This window comes from Microcaecilia unicolor, chromosome 4 (genome assembly GCF_901765095.1).
Source record: "Microcaecilia unicolor chromosome 4, aMicUni1.1, whole genome shotgun sequence".
NCBI classification, from domain to species: domain Eukaryota; kingdom Metazoa; phylum Chordata; class Amphibia; order Gymnophiona; family Siphonopidae; genus Microcaecilia; species Microcaecilia unicolor.
The window spans coordinates 3,979,914-3,995,117 of record NC_044034.1 but is presented as its reverse complement, the minus strand read 5'-3'; the positions used below and the strand labels follow the sequence as shown (position 1 = coordinate 3,995,117).

General features: G+C 44.1%; 1 protein-coding gene across 5 annotated transcripts in view; it reads right to left on the bottom strand.

Moving 5' to 3' along the window:
- Window positions 1-13,813, bottom strand: part of LOC115468254 (E3 ubiquitin-protein ligase TRIM39-like) — an 872,633-nt gene extending 858,820 nt beyond the window's left edge. For 3 of the 5 annotated variants that reach the window (XR_003941838.1, XM_030199809.1, XM_030199810.1), the window contains exons 1-3: window positions 13,364-13,777; window positions 9,431-9,526; window positions 3,910-4,140 (exon numbers count right to left, since the gene is read on the bottom strand). Coding sequence is in view for 4 of the 5 variants with exons in the window: in XM_030199809.1 (XP_030055669.1) it covers window positions 3,910-4,140; window positions 9,431-9,526; window positions 13,364-13,777 (741 nt within the window). In the remaining variant the exon portion in view is untranslated. Of the gene's footprint in view, window positions 1-3,909; window positions 4,141-9,430; window positions 9,527-13,363 lie in introns of all 5 variants that reach the window. The other 2 variants (XM_030199812.1, XM_030199811.1) reach the window with 2 other exon arrangements.
- Window positions 13,814-15,204: the final 1,391 nt, after the last annotated feature.

Here is a 15,204-nt window from a genome sequence, read left to right as displayed (position 1 = left end):
AAAGTTTATTATTATCGAGTAAACTGTTCTCAATTGGATGGTATAATATTTAAGAGGTGTTATGAGGGTATCATTTTGGACTCTGGTGGACAGAGTATGACTGAGCAGGTTACCACTCTTGATTGACCCAGAATGTTCTGACCCATGATGTCTGGGGAAAAAAAAAAAAACAAGAAAAGAGTAAAATGGTAACCAGAATCCAGTTTGAACAGGTTGCCACCCTGTGGTTGTCTGGGTTTCCTGTTTATATTTGAAAGAGAAACTTAGTAATATGAGCACATAGTATGTTCATTATGAGGATTGACGATGTTGAAATGAAGTTATGTGTTGAATAAAACTGAATGATGTTATGTGGGGTTTGTGTTACTCCAGGTAAAGGGAGAACAAAACCTAAAGAAACCCCTTAAAGGCAAGGGATTGGTGGCTGGGGGGAGAGTGTAATCCCATTAGTTTGAGATTACTAGGAGAGTAAGTCCCTGTAGAGAGTCACTGGAGGGAGTGACTGGGAGGTCTCTGGGTGGAAGGAAGCCCAGCCCAAGGAAAATAGTTTTGAAATAAAATGCGGAGAGAGAGTGCCCTTGTACTTAAGAATGATGGGGGTGGGGGGGGGGGGGGGTGGGGTGGGGGTTGGAAGATTACAAGGAGATAGTGTTTGCCCTTTGGGGGGGAGGGGTTCTTTGGTTGCCTGATGGTCTCCTACCACTGACCTGGAGGAGCAAAGAGGAATCTCAGCTGAGAGAAGTAGACCACTAGGTGTAAAGGAGAGTTGTGGCTCACCAAGGAAGTAACTGTGAAGGAGGAGAGCTATGGGTGGGCAGTGGAGAGACCCAGCCCAGGAACATGGGATGAAAGCCAGAGATTGACCATTCAAGGATCAGGGTGGTGCCAACGCAAAGGGTCATCCAGCAGGGAGGTCAGGCCACATAGGGTCTAGACCTATACAACTGAGAGGAGCACAGTCTTTGGGAATCTTATTCTCAGGGATAGGCATGGACAGAAGCATTGTAAAAAGTGTATATAGTCCTGCTGAAGAGTATCTGTAAATAAATCCTGGAGAGGAGATACAGGAGTTCCCTTGAGGAATACCAGAAGGATTGTGGTTTTAGAAGACTTCCATTCAAAGTTGAAAAGTTCACACAGTTGGAAGTTCCTGTTTTGCAGAGTTGAAGAATAAACAGTTGAGTTTGCATGAACTGTTGACTCCCGAGCACTTGTTGAACTTAAAAGAGTATAACGTATCTATTAAAATTGCCAATTTCGCAGCCAGCCTTGTTCTCCACATTTTACAGTAGACTTGTTTTGGGGGGTTTGCAGGACATTTGTAACCCCACGTTTGGTACCTTTTCACTCAGTGAGCCAAATATAGATCATTAAAAACACATGACTTCTGTGTAGAACAAACACAGCAATTTACACCTTCTTTAGAGCAGGATGATTTCGCCATTTAAGCCCCATTAATTTATTTTAAAAGCTCTGTGTCATCTGTCACGGTCCCAGGCTTTAAACAAACAGTCATGGACTCTGGAACAACGTAAGCCTTTGGCCTACTGTAGACGAGCGGCAGCAGGAGGCAAAACCCCTCAACTAGGACTGGACTGACAAGCTTGGATTGGTTGGAACCAGATGCTGGAAAGGCCTTGGCTTGTCCGGACTGGAACCAGAGTCTGAAACAGACTGGGCTTGGCTGGACTGGAACCGGATTCTGGAACAAACTTGGCAGGAACAGGATTCTTAAACAAGCTTGATTGGAACAGGATTCAGGATTCTCAAACAAACAGGATACTCAGGATACTCGAACAAGCTTGACTGGAACAGGATACTGGAACAGGATTCAGGATTCTCGAAAAGTCTAGGCTGCAATGGAAGCTAAAAGCAAACAGGGCAGACAGAAGGACAGGAACTGGAGCTGAAGACAAACAGGGCAGACACAAGCAGGAAGGGAACTGGAGCTGAAGACAAACAGGGCAGACACAAGCAGGATACAAAGCTGACCCACACAGACAAACAACAGACTATGGCTGAAGGCTGAACCTAGCACACAAACAGATTGAGAAGAACAGAAGCAGAAGTGCACACAGGCACCCTAAACAAGGAATCAAAACAGAAGTGCCCATGGGCACACAGGCTATGAATAAAGCAACAAGAAATCAAGACAGAAGTGCCCTACAGGCAAACAGACAATAAACAAAGCAACAAGAAATCAAGATGGAAGTGCCCACAGGCACACAGACTATGAACAAGGCAACAAGAAATCAAGACAGAAGTGCCCTACAGGCACACAGACAATAAACAAAGCAACAAGAAATCAAGACAGAAGTGCCCACGGGCACACAGACTATGAACAAGGCAGAAGTGCTACACTGCACACAAACTAACCTGGAGACCTTTGGAATTGCAAAGGCCCTGAATGAAAGTCCACCACTTCCTTATAAAGGCCCTCACTAATGATGTCACAACTACAGGACAGAGGTAGGAAATACACTGAACACCAAAGTGAGGCTTGAAACACACAGGAAGTGGAAAACACTACAGGACAGAGGCAGGAAATTATTATTTATTATTATTTATTTATTGTATTTGTACCCCACATTTTCCCAACTTTTTGCAGGCTCAATGTGGCTTGCAGAGTATTGTTATGATAAAGTCGTTACATGATTTAAATACAGTCGATGATAAGCTGAGGTATAAGAGGAATTAGATGGAAAGGTGTTAAGTAAGGTCGTGTGAGAGGTGTTTTTTGGTGTACTTGGGTGGTTTAAGGAATGATTTGTTTCATTGAGGGTGACTTTTGTAGGCTTTGTTGAAGAGATGTGTTTTCAGAGCTTTGCGAAAGCTGGTTAGATTGTTCATGGTTTTCAGGGCCATGGGTAGTGCGTTCCAAGACTGTGTGCTTTTGTACGCAAAGGTAGTAGCATAAGCTTGTTTGTATTTCATTCCTTTACAGCTGGGGAAGTTCAGATTGAGGAATTTGCGTGCCGATCTTTTGGCGTTTCTGGGCGGTAAGTCCACTAGGTTTAACATATATAGTGGGGCATCTGCGTGAATGATTTTGTGTACGGTCGTGCAGATCTTGAACTCAATTCGTTCCTTGAGCGGGAGCCAGTGCAGTTTCTCTCTTAGGGGCTTCGCACTTTCGTATTTAGGTTTTCCAAAAATGAGTCTGGCTGCGGTGTTCTGGGCTGTTTGGAGTTTTTTGATGGTCTGTTCTTTACAGCCTGCGTACAGAGCATTACAGTAGTCCAAGTGGCTTATTACTAATGACTGTACTAGGGTGCGGAAGATGTTTCTTGGGAAAAAAGGTTTATTCTTTTGAGTTTCCACATCGATTGGAACATTTTTTTCGTTGTATTCTTCACTTGGGTATCGAGAGTGAGGTTTTGATCAATAGTGACTCCAAGAATTTTCAGATTTTCTGAGATTGGAAGTGTGCAGTAGGGTGTGGTTATAGTGGGGTAGTTGTTTGTGTTGTATTGGGAAGTGAGAACTAGACATTGAGTTTTTCCTGCGTTAAGTTTTAACCGGAATGAGTCCACCCAAGAGTGCATGATCTGGAAGCTCTGGTTAATCTCGTTGGTTATTTCGTTTAAGTCACTTTTGAACGGGATACAGATCGTAACGTCATCGGCATATATGTAGGGGTTAAGGTTTTGATTGGCTGAACAACAAAGTGAGGCTTGGAACACACAGCAAGTGGGAAAGAACAGACAGGAGTCAGCTCAGAAGCTGACCATCTGGAAATAAGGTGAGTCAAAGAGGGGTCACGGCCACAATCGTGACACTCTGATGTGGTAAGTGCAGCTTTGAAAAATCAGCCCTCATTATTTTAAGATATTTTGATCTGCAACTTGAATTCCCTGATTCCTCCTGGCAGATCTGTATCTTCCTTAGAAATATATTTGCTAATCTCACCTTCAGTAACTCATTGGCCGGCTGCTGACTCTTCTCCTCTATCTCGGTGATCAGCTGCATGAGGGAGGAACTTTGCTCTTCTAGCTGGGTCACATGTTCCGTGATTCTCTGGAGAATCTTCTTCTCATCCTCCTCCAGTCTCGAAAGAAGGATCTGCTTCTCCTTATTCAGAAACTGGTACAACTCTTCAAACTGGGACTCAACTATTTGTCTTTTCCTCTCTGTCTCACTCTGGATTAAACACGGAGAGATAATTCTCAGTAACACTAGAGTGATTTTGTTGCCCAGAGCTCTAGATTCAGGTCCTTCAATGAACAAGGAATCACCAGGGCCAGTACAAGTGTACTGAGCACCCTAGATTAATCGAGACTTGTACCTTCTCCCACCTAAACCCATATTCCAGAGTTCCAGTGTCTCCATTACTCTCTTATCAGTGGTGGCTCTGGTACAGCCTTCCTCCTCTCACCACCCACTCTTTTCCCAGCCTTCCTCTCTCACCATACCCAGAAGCTTATCCCCCTTTCACAATTTCCTCCATCCCCTGCCCAGCAACTCCCTCTGCCTCTCTCCCCATGTGCACTGTGCCCATCCCAGTACCACTGTTGTCCCCATATTGTTTCTAAGTGAGCAGAAGAGACGTTTCCCTCCTTTCCTATTCTTACCCCTTACCACAAGCAGCCTCCATTTTTTAATTCGTCTCCATTTTTGACTCCTATCAATTATACCCTCTCAAAATGTAATAGCTCCAAGATAAAAAGGAGTAATAAGCCTCAGAATACTTGCCATATACCAAAAAAGGAATTTTTATCTATATCATGTGTGTCTGTGTGTCAACACTTATCTTAGTGGTGCAGATGCATCAAATGAACTTCTGACAGTGTCCACTGTTTTGATAGACTCCATCAGGGAAGAGTCTTGAACAAGACACTGAAACATACTTCATTATGACTCAGTGTTGAAAGACTATTTACATTTTGAGTGTTTATAACTGATCTGATATCGTTGTGATCCTAACTCACTTCTTTTTAGTTAGTTTATTACCATTTTTTCTGTCTCCGCCACCCTCACTGTGAAAAAGTACTTCCTGATGTTACTCCTAAGTTGAATACCCTGTAACCTCAATTCGTTTACTCTACATCTGATGCACTAAATAAGTTTACCTTAGAGGAAAGGAGGGAGAGAGGAGATATAATACAGACATTTAAATAATTGACAGGTATTAATATGCAAACAAATCTTTTCCAGAGACAGGGAAATGGTTGAACTAGACAACATGAATTGAGGTTACAAGGTGGTTGACTTAGGAGTAACGTTAAGAAGTACTTTTTCACAAAGAGGGTGGGCGATGCCTGGAGCAACCTTCTGGGAAAGATGGTGGAGACAAACATGGTGATGGGATAAACACAAAAAAATCTCTGTATGGAAAAAGGATGACATAAAAACAAAACTTAGCAATGCTTAGACAGCAATTCCAGTAGTAGGGAAGGAAGGCCAGTGCTAGGCAGACTTCTATGGTCTATGTCCCACATAGGCCAAAACAGTGATGACCACTATGATTTGTATCCCAAATATGGCAAAATAGGGCCAATTTCTACGATCTCTGTCCGAATTATAGAAAGACAGATCTAGATGGGCTGGAGTGGGCTCTGAGGGCAACAACTCCAGCAGCTGAGAAGTCTGAAAACTGAAGGCCAGAGCTAGGCAGACTTCTATGGTCTGTGTCCCAAATATGGAAAAATAGAGCCACATGCAAACTACCTATATCAAAGGACATACATTGGACCTCCTATCACATAAACTACCTACAGACATTAACCTATTAATAACAGACATCAAATGGACAGCAATACCTTGGACTGACCATTACAAACTGAACCTAACTCTAAACTGGTGGAAGAAGGGCTCAAACAGTACTACTTACACTACAAGAGGGCAAATCGATCCACAAATATTCTGGCAACAAATATTGTTTTTCTACTATCCTTTATTATTATCATGTTACCCAAGATCCTTATGCTATACTAAATGTATATTTTCTTATATATTTCCATTATTCATGCTGTAATGTAAGCCACATTGAGCCTTCAAAGAGGTGGGAAAATGTGGGATACAAATGCAATAAATAATAATATGACAATGAATGGACAACATACACTGATTCCATACTTTATCTCAACCACTGGGATGGCAGATGCAACAGTGTACTAAACAAAATAGCACCCTTAAAAACAAAAATATCAAAAAGACAAAACACTATACCTTGGTTCAATGATGAACTAAAAAAAAATCAAAACACAATCTAGAAAACTTGAACGAGTATGGAGAAAGACAAAAGATAAACACACACTCAATGCATGGAAACAAATACATAGAAAATACAAATACGCAATAAAACAAACCAAAAGGTCCTACTACAAAACCAAATAAGGACCGGACTACAAAGATATGAAGAAACTATTCCAACTCGTAAATAAGTTACTAGACGCCACCCCTATCACCACAACCAACACAGACATCCCTCCCGCAGACAAACTTGCTAACTACTTTATCGAAAAAATAATAAAACTATGCAGCACACCTCCTCATCACAATACCGACATCGAAATCTTCTTCAACGATCTGGACCCATCCTCCGAAGGATACCCAGCTGACCGCATTTGGACAACATTTAATCTCCTCAGCACCGAATCAGTTACACAAGCGACTCACAGGTTCGCCAAGACCCACTGCAAACTGGATACATGTCCCAGTCATCTACTGAAGTTTGCCCCAGACCGCTTCATAGCAGACCTTACATCCCATCTAAACTTCATGTTACAACAAGGTCTCTTCCCTGAGGAACATGGCAACATCCTACTCACCCCAATACCAAAAGACGCCAAGAAAAGCACAAACAATATCACCAATTCCACCCAGTTGCGTCTATCCCATTAGTAGTAAAAATGATGGAGAGCTTCGTGACTAAACAGCTTACGGAATACCTGGACAAGTTCTCAATACTACATAATTCACAATCAGGATTCCGATCCCACCATAGCACCGAAACTGTCCTAGTCACCCTCCTGGCCAAATTCAAGCAGGAGACTGCCACAGGCAAAAGCATACTCCTCCTCCAGTTCGACATGTCGAGCGCATTCGACATGGTAAACCACAACATACTACTAAGAATACTAGGCCACTTCGGGATTGAAGGAAACGTACTTAACTGGATCAAAGGCTTTCTAACCACTAGAACTTATTAAGTAAAATCAAAGTCAAACATATCACCACCGTGGAAAGCAGTCTGCAGAGTACCTCAAGGATCACCATTATCAGCAATACTCTTCAACATGATGATGATTCCACTGGCACAGTCCTTATCCAACCGAGGCCTTAACCCATTTATTTACGCAAATGATGATACAATATACATCCCCTTCAGACATGATCAGACAGAAATAACCAACAAAATCAATGATAGTCTGAACATCATGGACTCCTGGGCAAACTCATTCCAAATGAAACTGAACACCGAAAAAACACATTGCCTCGTCCTCTCCTCTCCATATAACACATACAAACCCACAACCATAAATACTCCAGGACATACCCTCCCTACCTTGGACAGTTTGAAAATACTCGGTGTCACACTCGATCGCAACCTTACCCTCGAGAGCCAAGTAATCTCTGTAACAAAGAAAATGTTCTATTCAATATGGAAGCTCAAACGATTAAAACCTTTCTTCCCAATAGCAACTTTTCGATACCTAATACAATCAATGGTCCTAAGCCATGCAGATTATTGCAACGGAATCTACGTGGGCAACAAAGAACAACTCATTAAAAAACTCCAGACCGCCCAAAATACAGCAGCCAGGCTGATATTCAGCAAAACACGCTTTGAAAGTGCCAAACCCCTCCGAGAAAAGTTGCATTGGCTCCCAATCAAAGAACAGATCATCTTCAAAATCTGCACCTTAGTCCACAAAATCATATACGGCGCAGTCCCAGAATACATGACAGACCTCATAGACTTACCAATAAGAAACAAAGTCAGATCATCAAGATCCTACCTAAACCTATACTACCCAAATTGCAAAGGACTGAAATACAAATCAACTTACGCAGCCGGCTTCTCCTACATAACTGCATAACTATGGAATGGGCTCCCAAAAGTTGTGAAAACAATCCACAACCACTTGAACTTCAGGAAATCACTAAAAACCAACCTCTTCAAAAAGGCCTACCCCAACAACCCCACGTAACCCTCTTCACCTACCAACACAGCATGACTATGATCGAACAAGACAACACGCAATCTTCATCCATTCCGACCCTCCACTTATACCTCATACAATCACTATACAACTTTGTATTTGTTATCCACCGACTGGGCAAACGCCTTTGACGGTACTATGTAAGTCACATTGAGCCTGCAAATAGGTGGGAAAATGTGGGGTACAAATGCAACAAATAAATAAATACATTTCTACGATCTCTGTCCGAATTATAGAAAGACAGATCTAGATGGGCTTTGAGGGCAACTCCAGCAGCTGAGAAATCTGAAAACTTCACGTCACACCTGGCAAAACTCTACTGTGGGTCAAAAATTCAAAAGCACATCTAATATAACATCTTTAACTAACACCTTTAACTGTCTTTTAAATGTTTTTTACATAAATGTATATAAAATACTCATCTTCAACTTTTTGAAGTATTATCGGGTGGAGGATAACTCAGCTCTCACAACCTTCCTTCAATGACCAACTCAGAATCATTAAAAGACCTCCGCTGTTGCTCTTCTCTTCCTCCACTCTCACCTCCCCACTGAGTCCTAGTTCTGTTCCACACCAAGCTCCACTTTCCTTATGGGCCCTGTGTGGACCTGTGATCCCATGAACATGCATGCACCCATGAACATACTTCTGGGTTTGTCAGGGCTCCTGCTTTTGACCCACTGGTGCTCAAGTTGGTTTCCCAGGCTCACTCCAACAAGGCAAGCCAGCTGAATCGGGACAATATTTTCCCCAGTGTGCCCAGAACTTACTTCTTTCTCTTTTTCAGGCTCCTGCCTACCTCTCGCTTTGCTTCCCTACACCAGAGACTCTTTCAGTTCTCACGACCATGCTACTGCTCCAATTCCTGCCCCCTAACAGGCCCTGGTGCACTCAGCCCTGCAGCCATCCTTCCTGGCACCACAACAGCCCCGAAGACCCCCACTCTACACTGCTGGATGGGATCAAGCCTGAGCCCAGTTCTCCTTTCCCATTTTGCAGCCCATACCACACTACCTCTCTGCAAGAAATACGTTACAATTTTCCTTTGTTCCACATACGGATTCAGAATCTGCCTGTTCTCAGCGTATAAGGAAGCAGTACTTATAATATGGAAACTATTTGTTGGTTCCTTATTGGCTGAAAACATACTATTAGTAACGAGGCAGATTGAATTCTCTTATTCAGGTGATTCAGGGGATTGATGTAGTGAGAGGAAAAAAAACAACCCTGCAGAAACTGGATCAGAAAGAGACACAGATACCCACCTTCAGCTCTTCAGCTTTCTTCCCTTCAGTAGATTTTAACTTCTCCAGATCTTCCAGATTCTTTTTCACAGGCTTCAGGTGCATTTTAAGCTTTTCCTGTGAATATTAAAACATCCTTGATTAGCATGTGATTATTTTATAACCACAATTTCAGACTCAACAGTAAATGTGAGATGTTCCTTCCACTTTAGATCATTTCTTTAAGATAACTGAATTCTGAGAGGTTAAAATTCAAAGTGATATAACCAGTGATTTTTTTTTTTGTGCTGGTACGCACCGGTACGGCATACTGGCACCTTTATTTCTGAAGGCCGACAGCTCCCCTACATTCCGTTCTGCCCCCTGGAAAATATTCTATTTACCGAAGTCGCAGCAGCGAACCAGCGGGTGGCAGCAGTAAAGACAGCAAGCAGGCAGGCAGGCTCGCCTCCGTCCTTCGCTTTCCTGCCCTCTCAGCGTCTCACCTTCATCTGATGTCATTTCCTTTCCACGAGGGCAGGACGCTGAGAGGGCAGGGAAGCGAAGGACGGAGCCGAGCCTGCCTGCTTGCTGCCTTTACTGCCACCGCCCCCCGGTTTGCCGCTGCGACTTCGGTAAATAGGCTCACTTCCACTCCACTCTCTATCTAGTCCACTGTAAGGAAGACATTTGATGAATCTCTGTTTCCACTCCCCTGCTCAGCCGTCGCCGTTCACTCAAAACACAGCAAGCAAACCTGTGAGCTGCTGCATCCACGTTGTCATTCTTTATTGTCGGTCCATCTGTAACAAGTCTAACACTGTTTTTGTCGGATAGGCAGTGCCTTACAAGGTGGAGGAGAAAAGACGTAATTGAGTATCACTAAAACAACTTCAAAAATTATTGTAGCTAGTAGAAACAGCAATTACAAATTCTGTAGTTTGTGCTCAGTTTTCTTCACTGTGCTTCTATACAATTCAGATGGCCAGATTTCAGTGAGAATATTTTGTTTCCTGATGGGTTCATCTTAACTGGTTGTAATCTGCCTTGGGAAGCCTGGTGTTTATAAAGATGATGGAATATATTAAAATTAAATGGAAGTAGAATTAAACTCTTCTTTCATTGGGGCACATGGAATCATATCTTCATCTGTTTTGTAGTTTACCTTGGACATGGAAGGGAAGGGAGGGCAGGGGAGAGAAGAGAGTTGCTGAACATGGATGGATGGAGGGGCGGGCAGGAGAAATGCTGGACATGGATGGAGGAGAGGGAAGACAGGAAGGAGATGCACATGGATGGAGGGGAGGGGAGAGAAGCGAAATGCTGGACATGGATGGAGTGGAGGGCAGGGAAGAGAAATGTTGGAGGGAAGGAAAGATAGAGGAAGGAGATACACACAGATGGAGGGGAAGGGAAAGAGGAGAAATGCTGGACATGGATGGAGGGGAGGGGAGGGCAGGGAAGAGAAATGTTGGAGGGAAGGAAAGACAGAGGAAGGAGATACTCACAGATGGAGGGGAAGGGAGAGAGGAGAAATGCTGGATGGAGGAGAGGGAAGACAGAGGAAGGAGATGCACATGGATAGTGGGGAGGAGAGAGAGTTGAAATGCTGGACATGGATGAAGAGGAGGAAAGAGAGAGGAAGTGAGATGAACATGGATGGAGGGGAGGGGAAGAGGATAAATGCTGTACATGGATGGAGGGGAGGGAAGACAGAGGAGATGCACATGGATTTAGGAGAGACAAGAAATTCTGGACACGGATGGAGGGAAGGAAAGAGAGAGGAAGTGAGATGAACATGGATGGAACAGAGGGAAGAGAGAGGAAGTGAGATGAACATGGATGGAGCAGAGGGCAGAGAGAGGAAGTGAGATGAACATGGATGGAACAGAGGGAAGAGAGAAGAAGTGAGATGAACATGGATGGAGGGGAAGAGAGAGGAGAAATGCTGGACATGGATGGATGAGAGGGAAGAGAGGAAGGACAGGAGATGCATATGGATGGAGGGGAGGAAAGACTAGGAAGGAGAGGACAGGTACAAATCAAGGTAGGGTATACACAAAAAATACACAAGGTAGGGTATACACAAAAAATAGCACATGAGTTTATCTTGATGGACAGACTGGATGGACTGTGCAGGTCTTTTTCTGCTGTCATCTACTATGTTACTACTATGAGATGCATACTGATGGAGAAGAGGGAAAAGGAAAAGAGGAGAAAAACTGCACATGGATGGAGAAAATAGGCAAAAACTGGATCCACTCTGTACCTCCTCCAGTCAAGTCTGCGGAGGCCACAGCTTTTACCTATGGATGTAGAACAAGAAATGAAGAAGAAAGGAGGAAAGTAAAGAAATGAATGGAAAGGAATCCCTGGAAACGGAGTTAAGGGAACAGATAGAGAGCAGCAGAATCAGAAACTGGGACCGACATGATCGGAAAAACAAAGTCACCAGACAACAAAGGTAGCTATGGAGGCAGTACTGTGGGTCTCTGTTACCTACAAGGACATGTGGTCCCACTTTCTCACGTTTGGACAAGATATTTTGTCAGGTGCCTAAGGAGGCCAATAAGCTTGCAGTATGGTATGCCTTGGGCAGGGAGCAGAGAGAGGCATTTTTTTTTTTTGCTGGATTAGCGGGGCGGTGGGGGGAGCAGTTGGAAGAGGAGACCCTGGTGGACATGTTACCAAAATATTTGATGGGAGCATTCAAAGTGACTCCCAGTGCTAATTTACAAGCTGCTCCATGGTGCTTTCATCACTAGGGAAAAGGGGAAGCGAATGGGGCTGTGGGAGGATGACAGGTGTGTGCACTGCAAACAGCGAGTGGGCACACTTGTCCACACTTTTTTGGAATGTATGAAACTGCATACTTTTTGGATGGGAGTGTTGGGGGCTTTGGAAGTGATAAGTAGTAGTAGTAGTATGTTAAATGTTTTGGTGGAATGGTCTTACAAGGTGCTACTCCTGGGAGATGGGGCACATTTGACTGACCAGGGATTATCTTCCTCACAGGTGTGTTTTGTGTGTGTGGCGCTAATGGTAGATAGGAAAGCCTTATTGGTGAACTGGATAGCAGATGAACCACCAACTGTTCAGCAATGGCCAGCAAAGATGGTACAAATGGCTAGATGGGAGACAGAGCGGCTACTAGCATCTCGACAAATAAGTGGCCAGGCGTATAGATCTCTATGGCAGTTTTATGCGGTGTTATACGCGGGATCTCAACGTTCTCCAGGAGAGGGCGGGGTGAGGGGGAAGGGGGAGGAGGGAGGGAGGGGAAGTAAATAGGTGATGTGTGTTTGTGGGGGGCATTAACATAAAAGTAAGGTGATTTGGGCAAACGCCTTTGACGGTACTATGTAAGCTACATTGAGCCTGCAAATAGGTGGGAAAATGTGGGGTACAAATGCAATAAATAAATACTGTTTAATGACTGTTCTATTTGTTTTGTGCACATAGAATGGCTGTGTGATGGCTTCTACAGAATGTACAGCAGGATCTGTAAGACTGTATTTTGATATCTGAAGTAGTATCGACTGCTATGCTTTTTGAGCAGGGACTGTCTTTCTTCTATGTTTGTGCAGCGTTGCGTATGCCTTGTAGCGCTATAGAAATGCTAAATAGTAGTAGTAATCTGTTCCCTTCTCCACTACTGCCAACAGAAAGGCAGTATATCATCCCATTCCCTTTCTCCCCTAACCAGATAAACTGCACAAGGTGCCCTAACATTACCTGTTTCGGTACTCTGGTACAACACGGAGTATTGGCAATACCTGTATTCCTTCCAGGAACCACAACTCACAAGCTGAGTATTGACCCCTGAATGTAGATGGAAGATGCTCAGATACAGCAGCCAGGATTCAAGTTTTGATGATTGATCTTACTGCTCATGTTTCAAACTCTGCTAATTCAACTCCTAGTTTTATGAGATTGAAAATGTCAATTTTCAGTAATTTCATTAAATGCACATACCTTGTATTCCTGCACAGCCTCCTCTATGGGGATCACGGTGTGAGATTTGTGATCTCTGGACTCTCTACAAATCAGGCAGATAATTTTCTGATCCTCTTCACAAAACAGCTTCAGTTTCTCTTCATGCTTCTCACACAGACTCTCCTCTTTGGGTCTCACTGAAGTCTCGCTAAGCTTTTTCACCATTTCTGTCACATTTGCCAGTTGCCTGTTAGATCTGAGGTTCCTCTCCTGAGAGGTTTCCCTGCACTGGGGACAGGGGAAGTCTGTGTCTCTCCCCTCCCAGCTCTGAGTGATACAGGAGCGACAGAAGTTGTGTCCACAGTCTGTCATCACCGGATCTGTAAAATAATCCAGACAGATAGAACAAGAAGCTTCATCTTGCAGACTCTCAGCAGGGTTTGCAGCAGCCATGCTTCTTACAGGAAATGAGAGCAGGAATTCAGTTTCTGTTTCACATTATAACTTCTAGTAAGTTTGAAAATAAGGAGTGGCTCTGTGGAACAGGATCTTTGTCAAGGGCTTTGTGTAATTTGAAGACACCAGGGCTGTTTGCCCTCCTTCCTGTCTCCTAAGTGCCTCCCTTTTTTCCCCAGCCACAGAGATCCAGGGATCTGGGAGCTACAGGGAGGGCAGCAGTGACCTGTCCCCAAACAGTTTCCCTGCGTGTAAGATGGATCTTGGGGCAGGGACACAGCCGAGCTCTGTAGCAAGCAACGGTCTCAGGAAGGGGGCAGGTTTTGCAAAAGTGGGGTGACAGGAGAATTAAATCAGGGACGAGCTATAGACGTAATCTACTTAGATTTCAGCAAAGCTTTTGACACCTTTCCCCACAGGAGGCTCTTAAATAAACTGGATGGGCTGAAGATAGGACCCGAAGTGGTGAACTGGATTAGGAACTGGTTGACAGACAGACGCCAGAAGGTGGTGGTTAATGAAATTCACTCGGAGGGAAAGGTGAGTAGTGGAGTGCCTCAGGGATCGGTGCTGGGGCCGATTCTGTTCAATATATTTGTGAGTGACATTGCCGAAGGGTTACAAGGTAAAGTTTGCCTTTTTGCAGATGACACCAAGATTTGCAACAGAGTGGACACCCCGGAGGGAGTGGAAAACTTGAAAAAAGATCTGAAGAAGCTAGAAGAATGGTCTAACGTTTGGCAATTAAAATTCAATGCGAAGAAATGCAAAGTGATGCACTTAGGGAGTAGAAATCCAAGGGAGACGTATGTGTTAGGCGGGGAGAGTCTGATAGGCACGGACGGGGAGAGGGATCTTGGGGTGATAGTATCTGAGGACCTGAAGGCGACGAAACAGTGCGACAAGGCGGTGGCCGTAGCTAGAAGATTGCTAGGCTGTATAGAGAGAGGAGTGACCAGCAGAAGAAAGGAGGTTTTAATGCCCCTGTATAAGACGTTGGTGAGGCCCCACCTGGAGTATTGTGTTCAGTTTTGGAGGCCGTATCTTGCGAAGGATGTTAAAAAAATGGAAGCGGTGCAAAGAAAAGCTACGAGGATGGTATGGGATTTACGTTCCAAGATGTATGAAGAGAGGCTTGCTGACCTGAACATGTACACCCTGGAGGAAAGGAGGAACAGGGGTGATATGATACAGACGTTCAAATATTTGAATGGTATTAATCCGCAAACGAATCTTTTCCGGAGATGGGAAGGCGGTAGAACGAGAGGACATGAAATGAGATTGAAGGGGGGCAGACTCAGGAAAGATGTCAGGAAGTATTTTTTCACGGAGAGGGTGGTGGATGCTTGGAATGCCCTCCCGCGGGAGGTGGTGGAGATGAAAACGGTAACAGAGTTCAAACATGCATGGGATATGCATAGAGG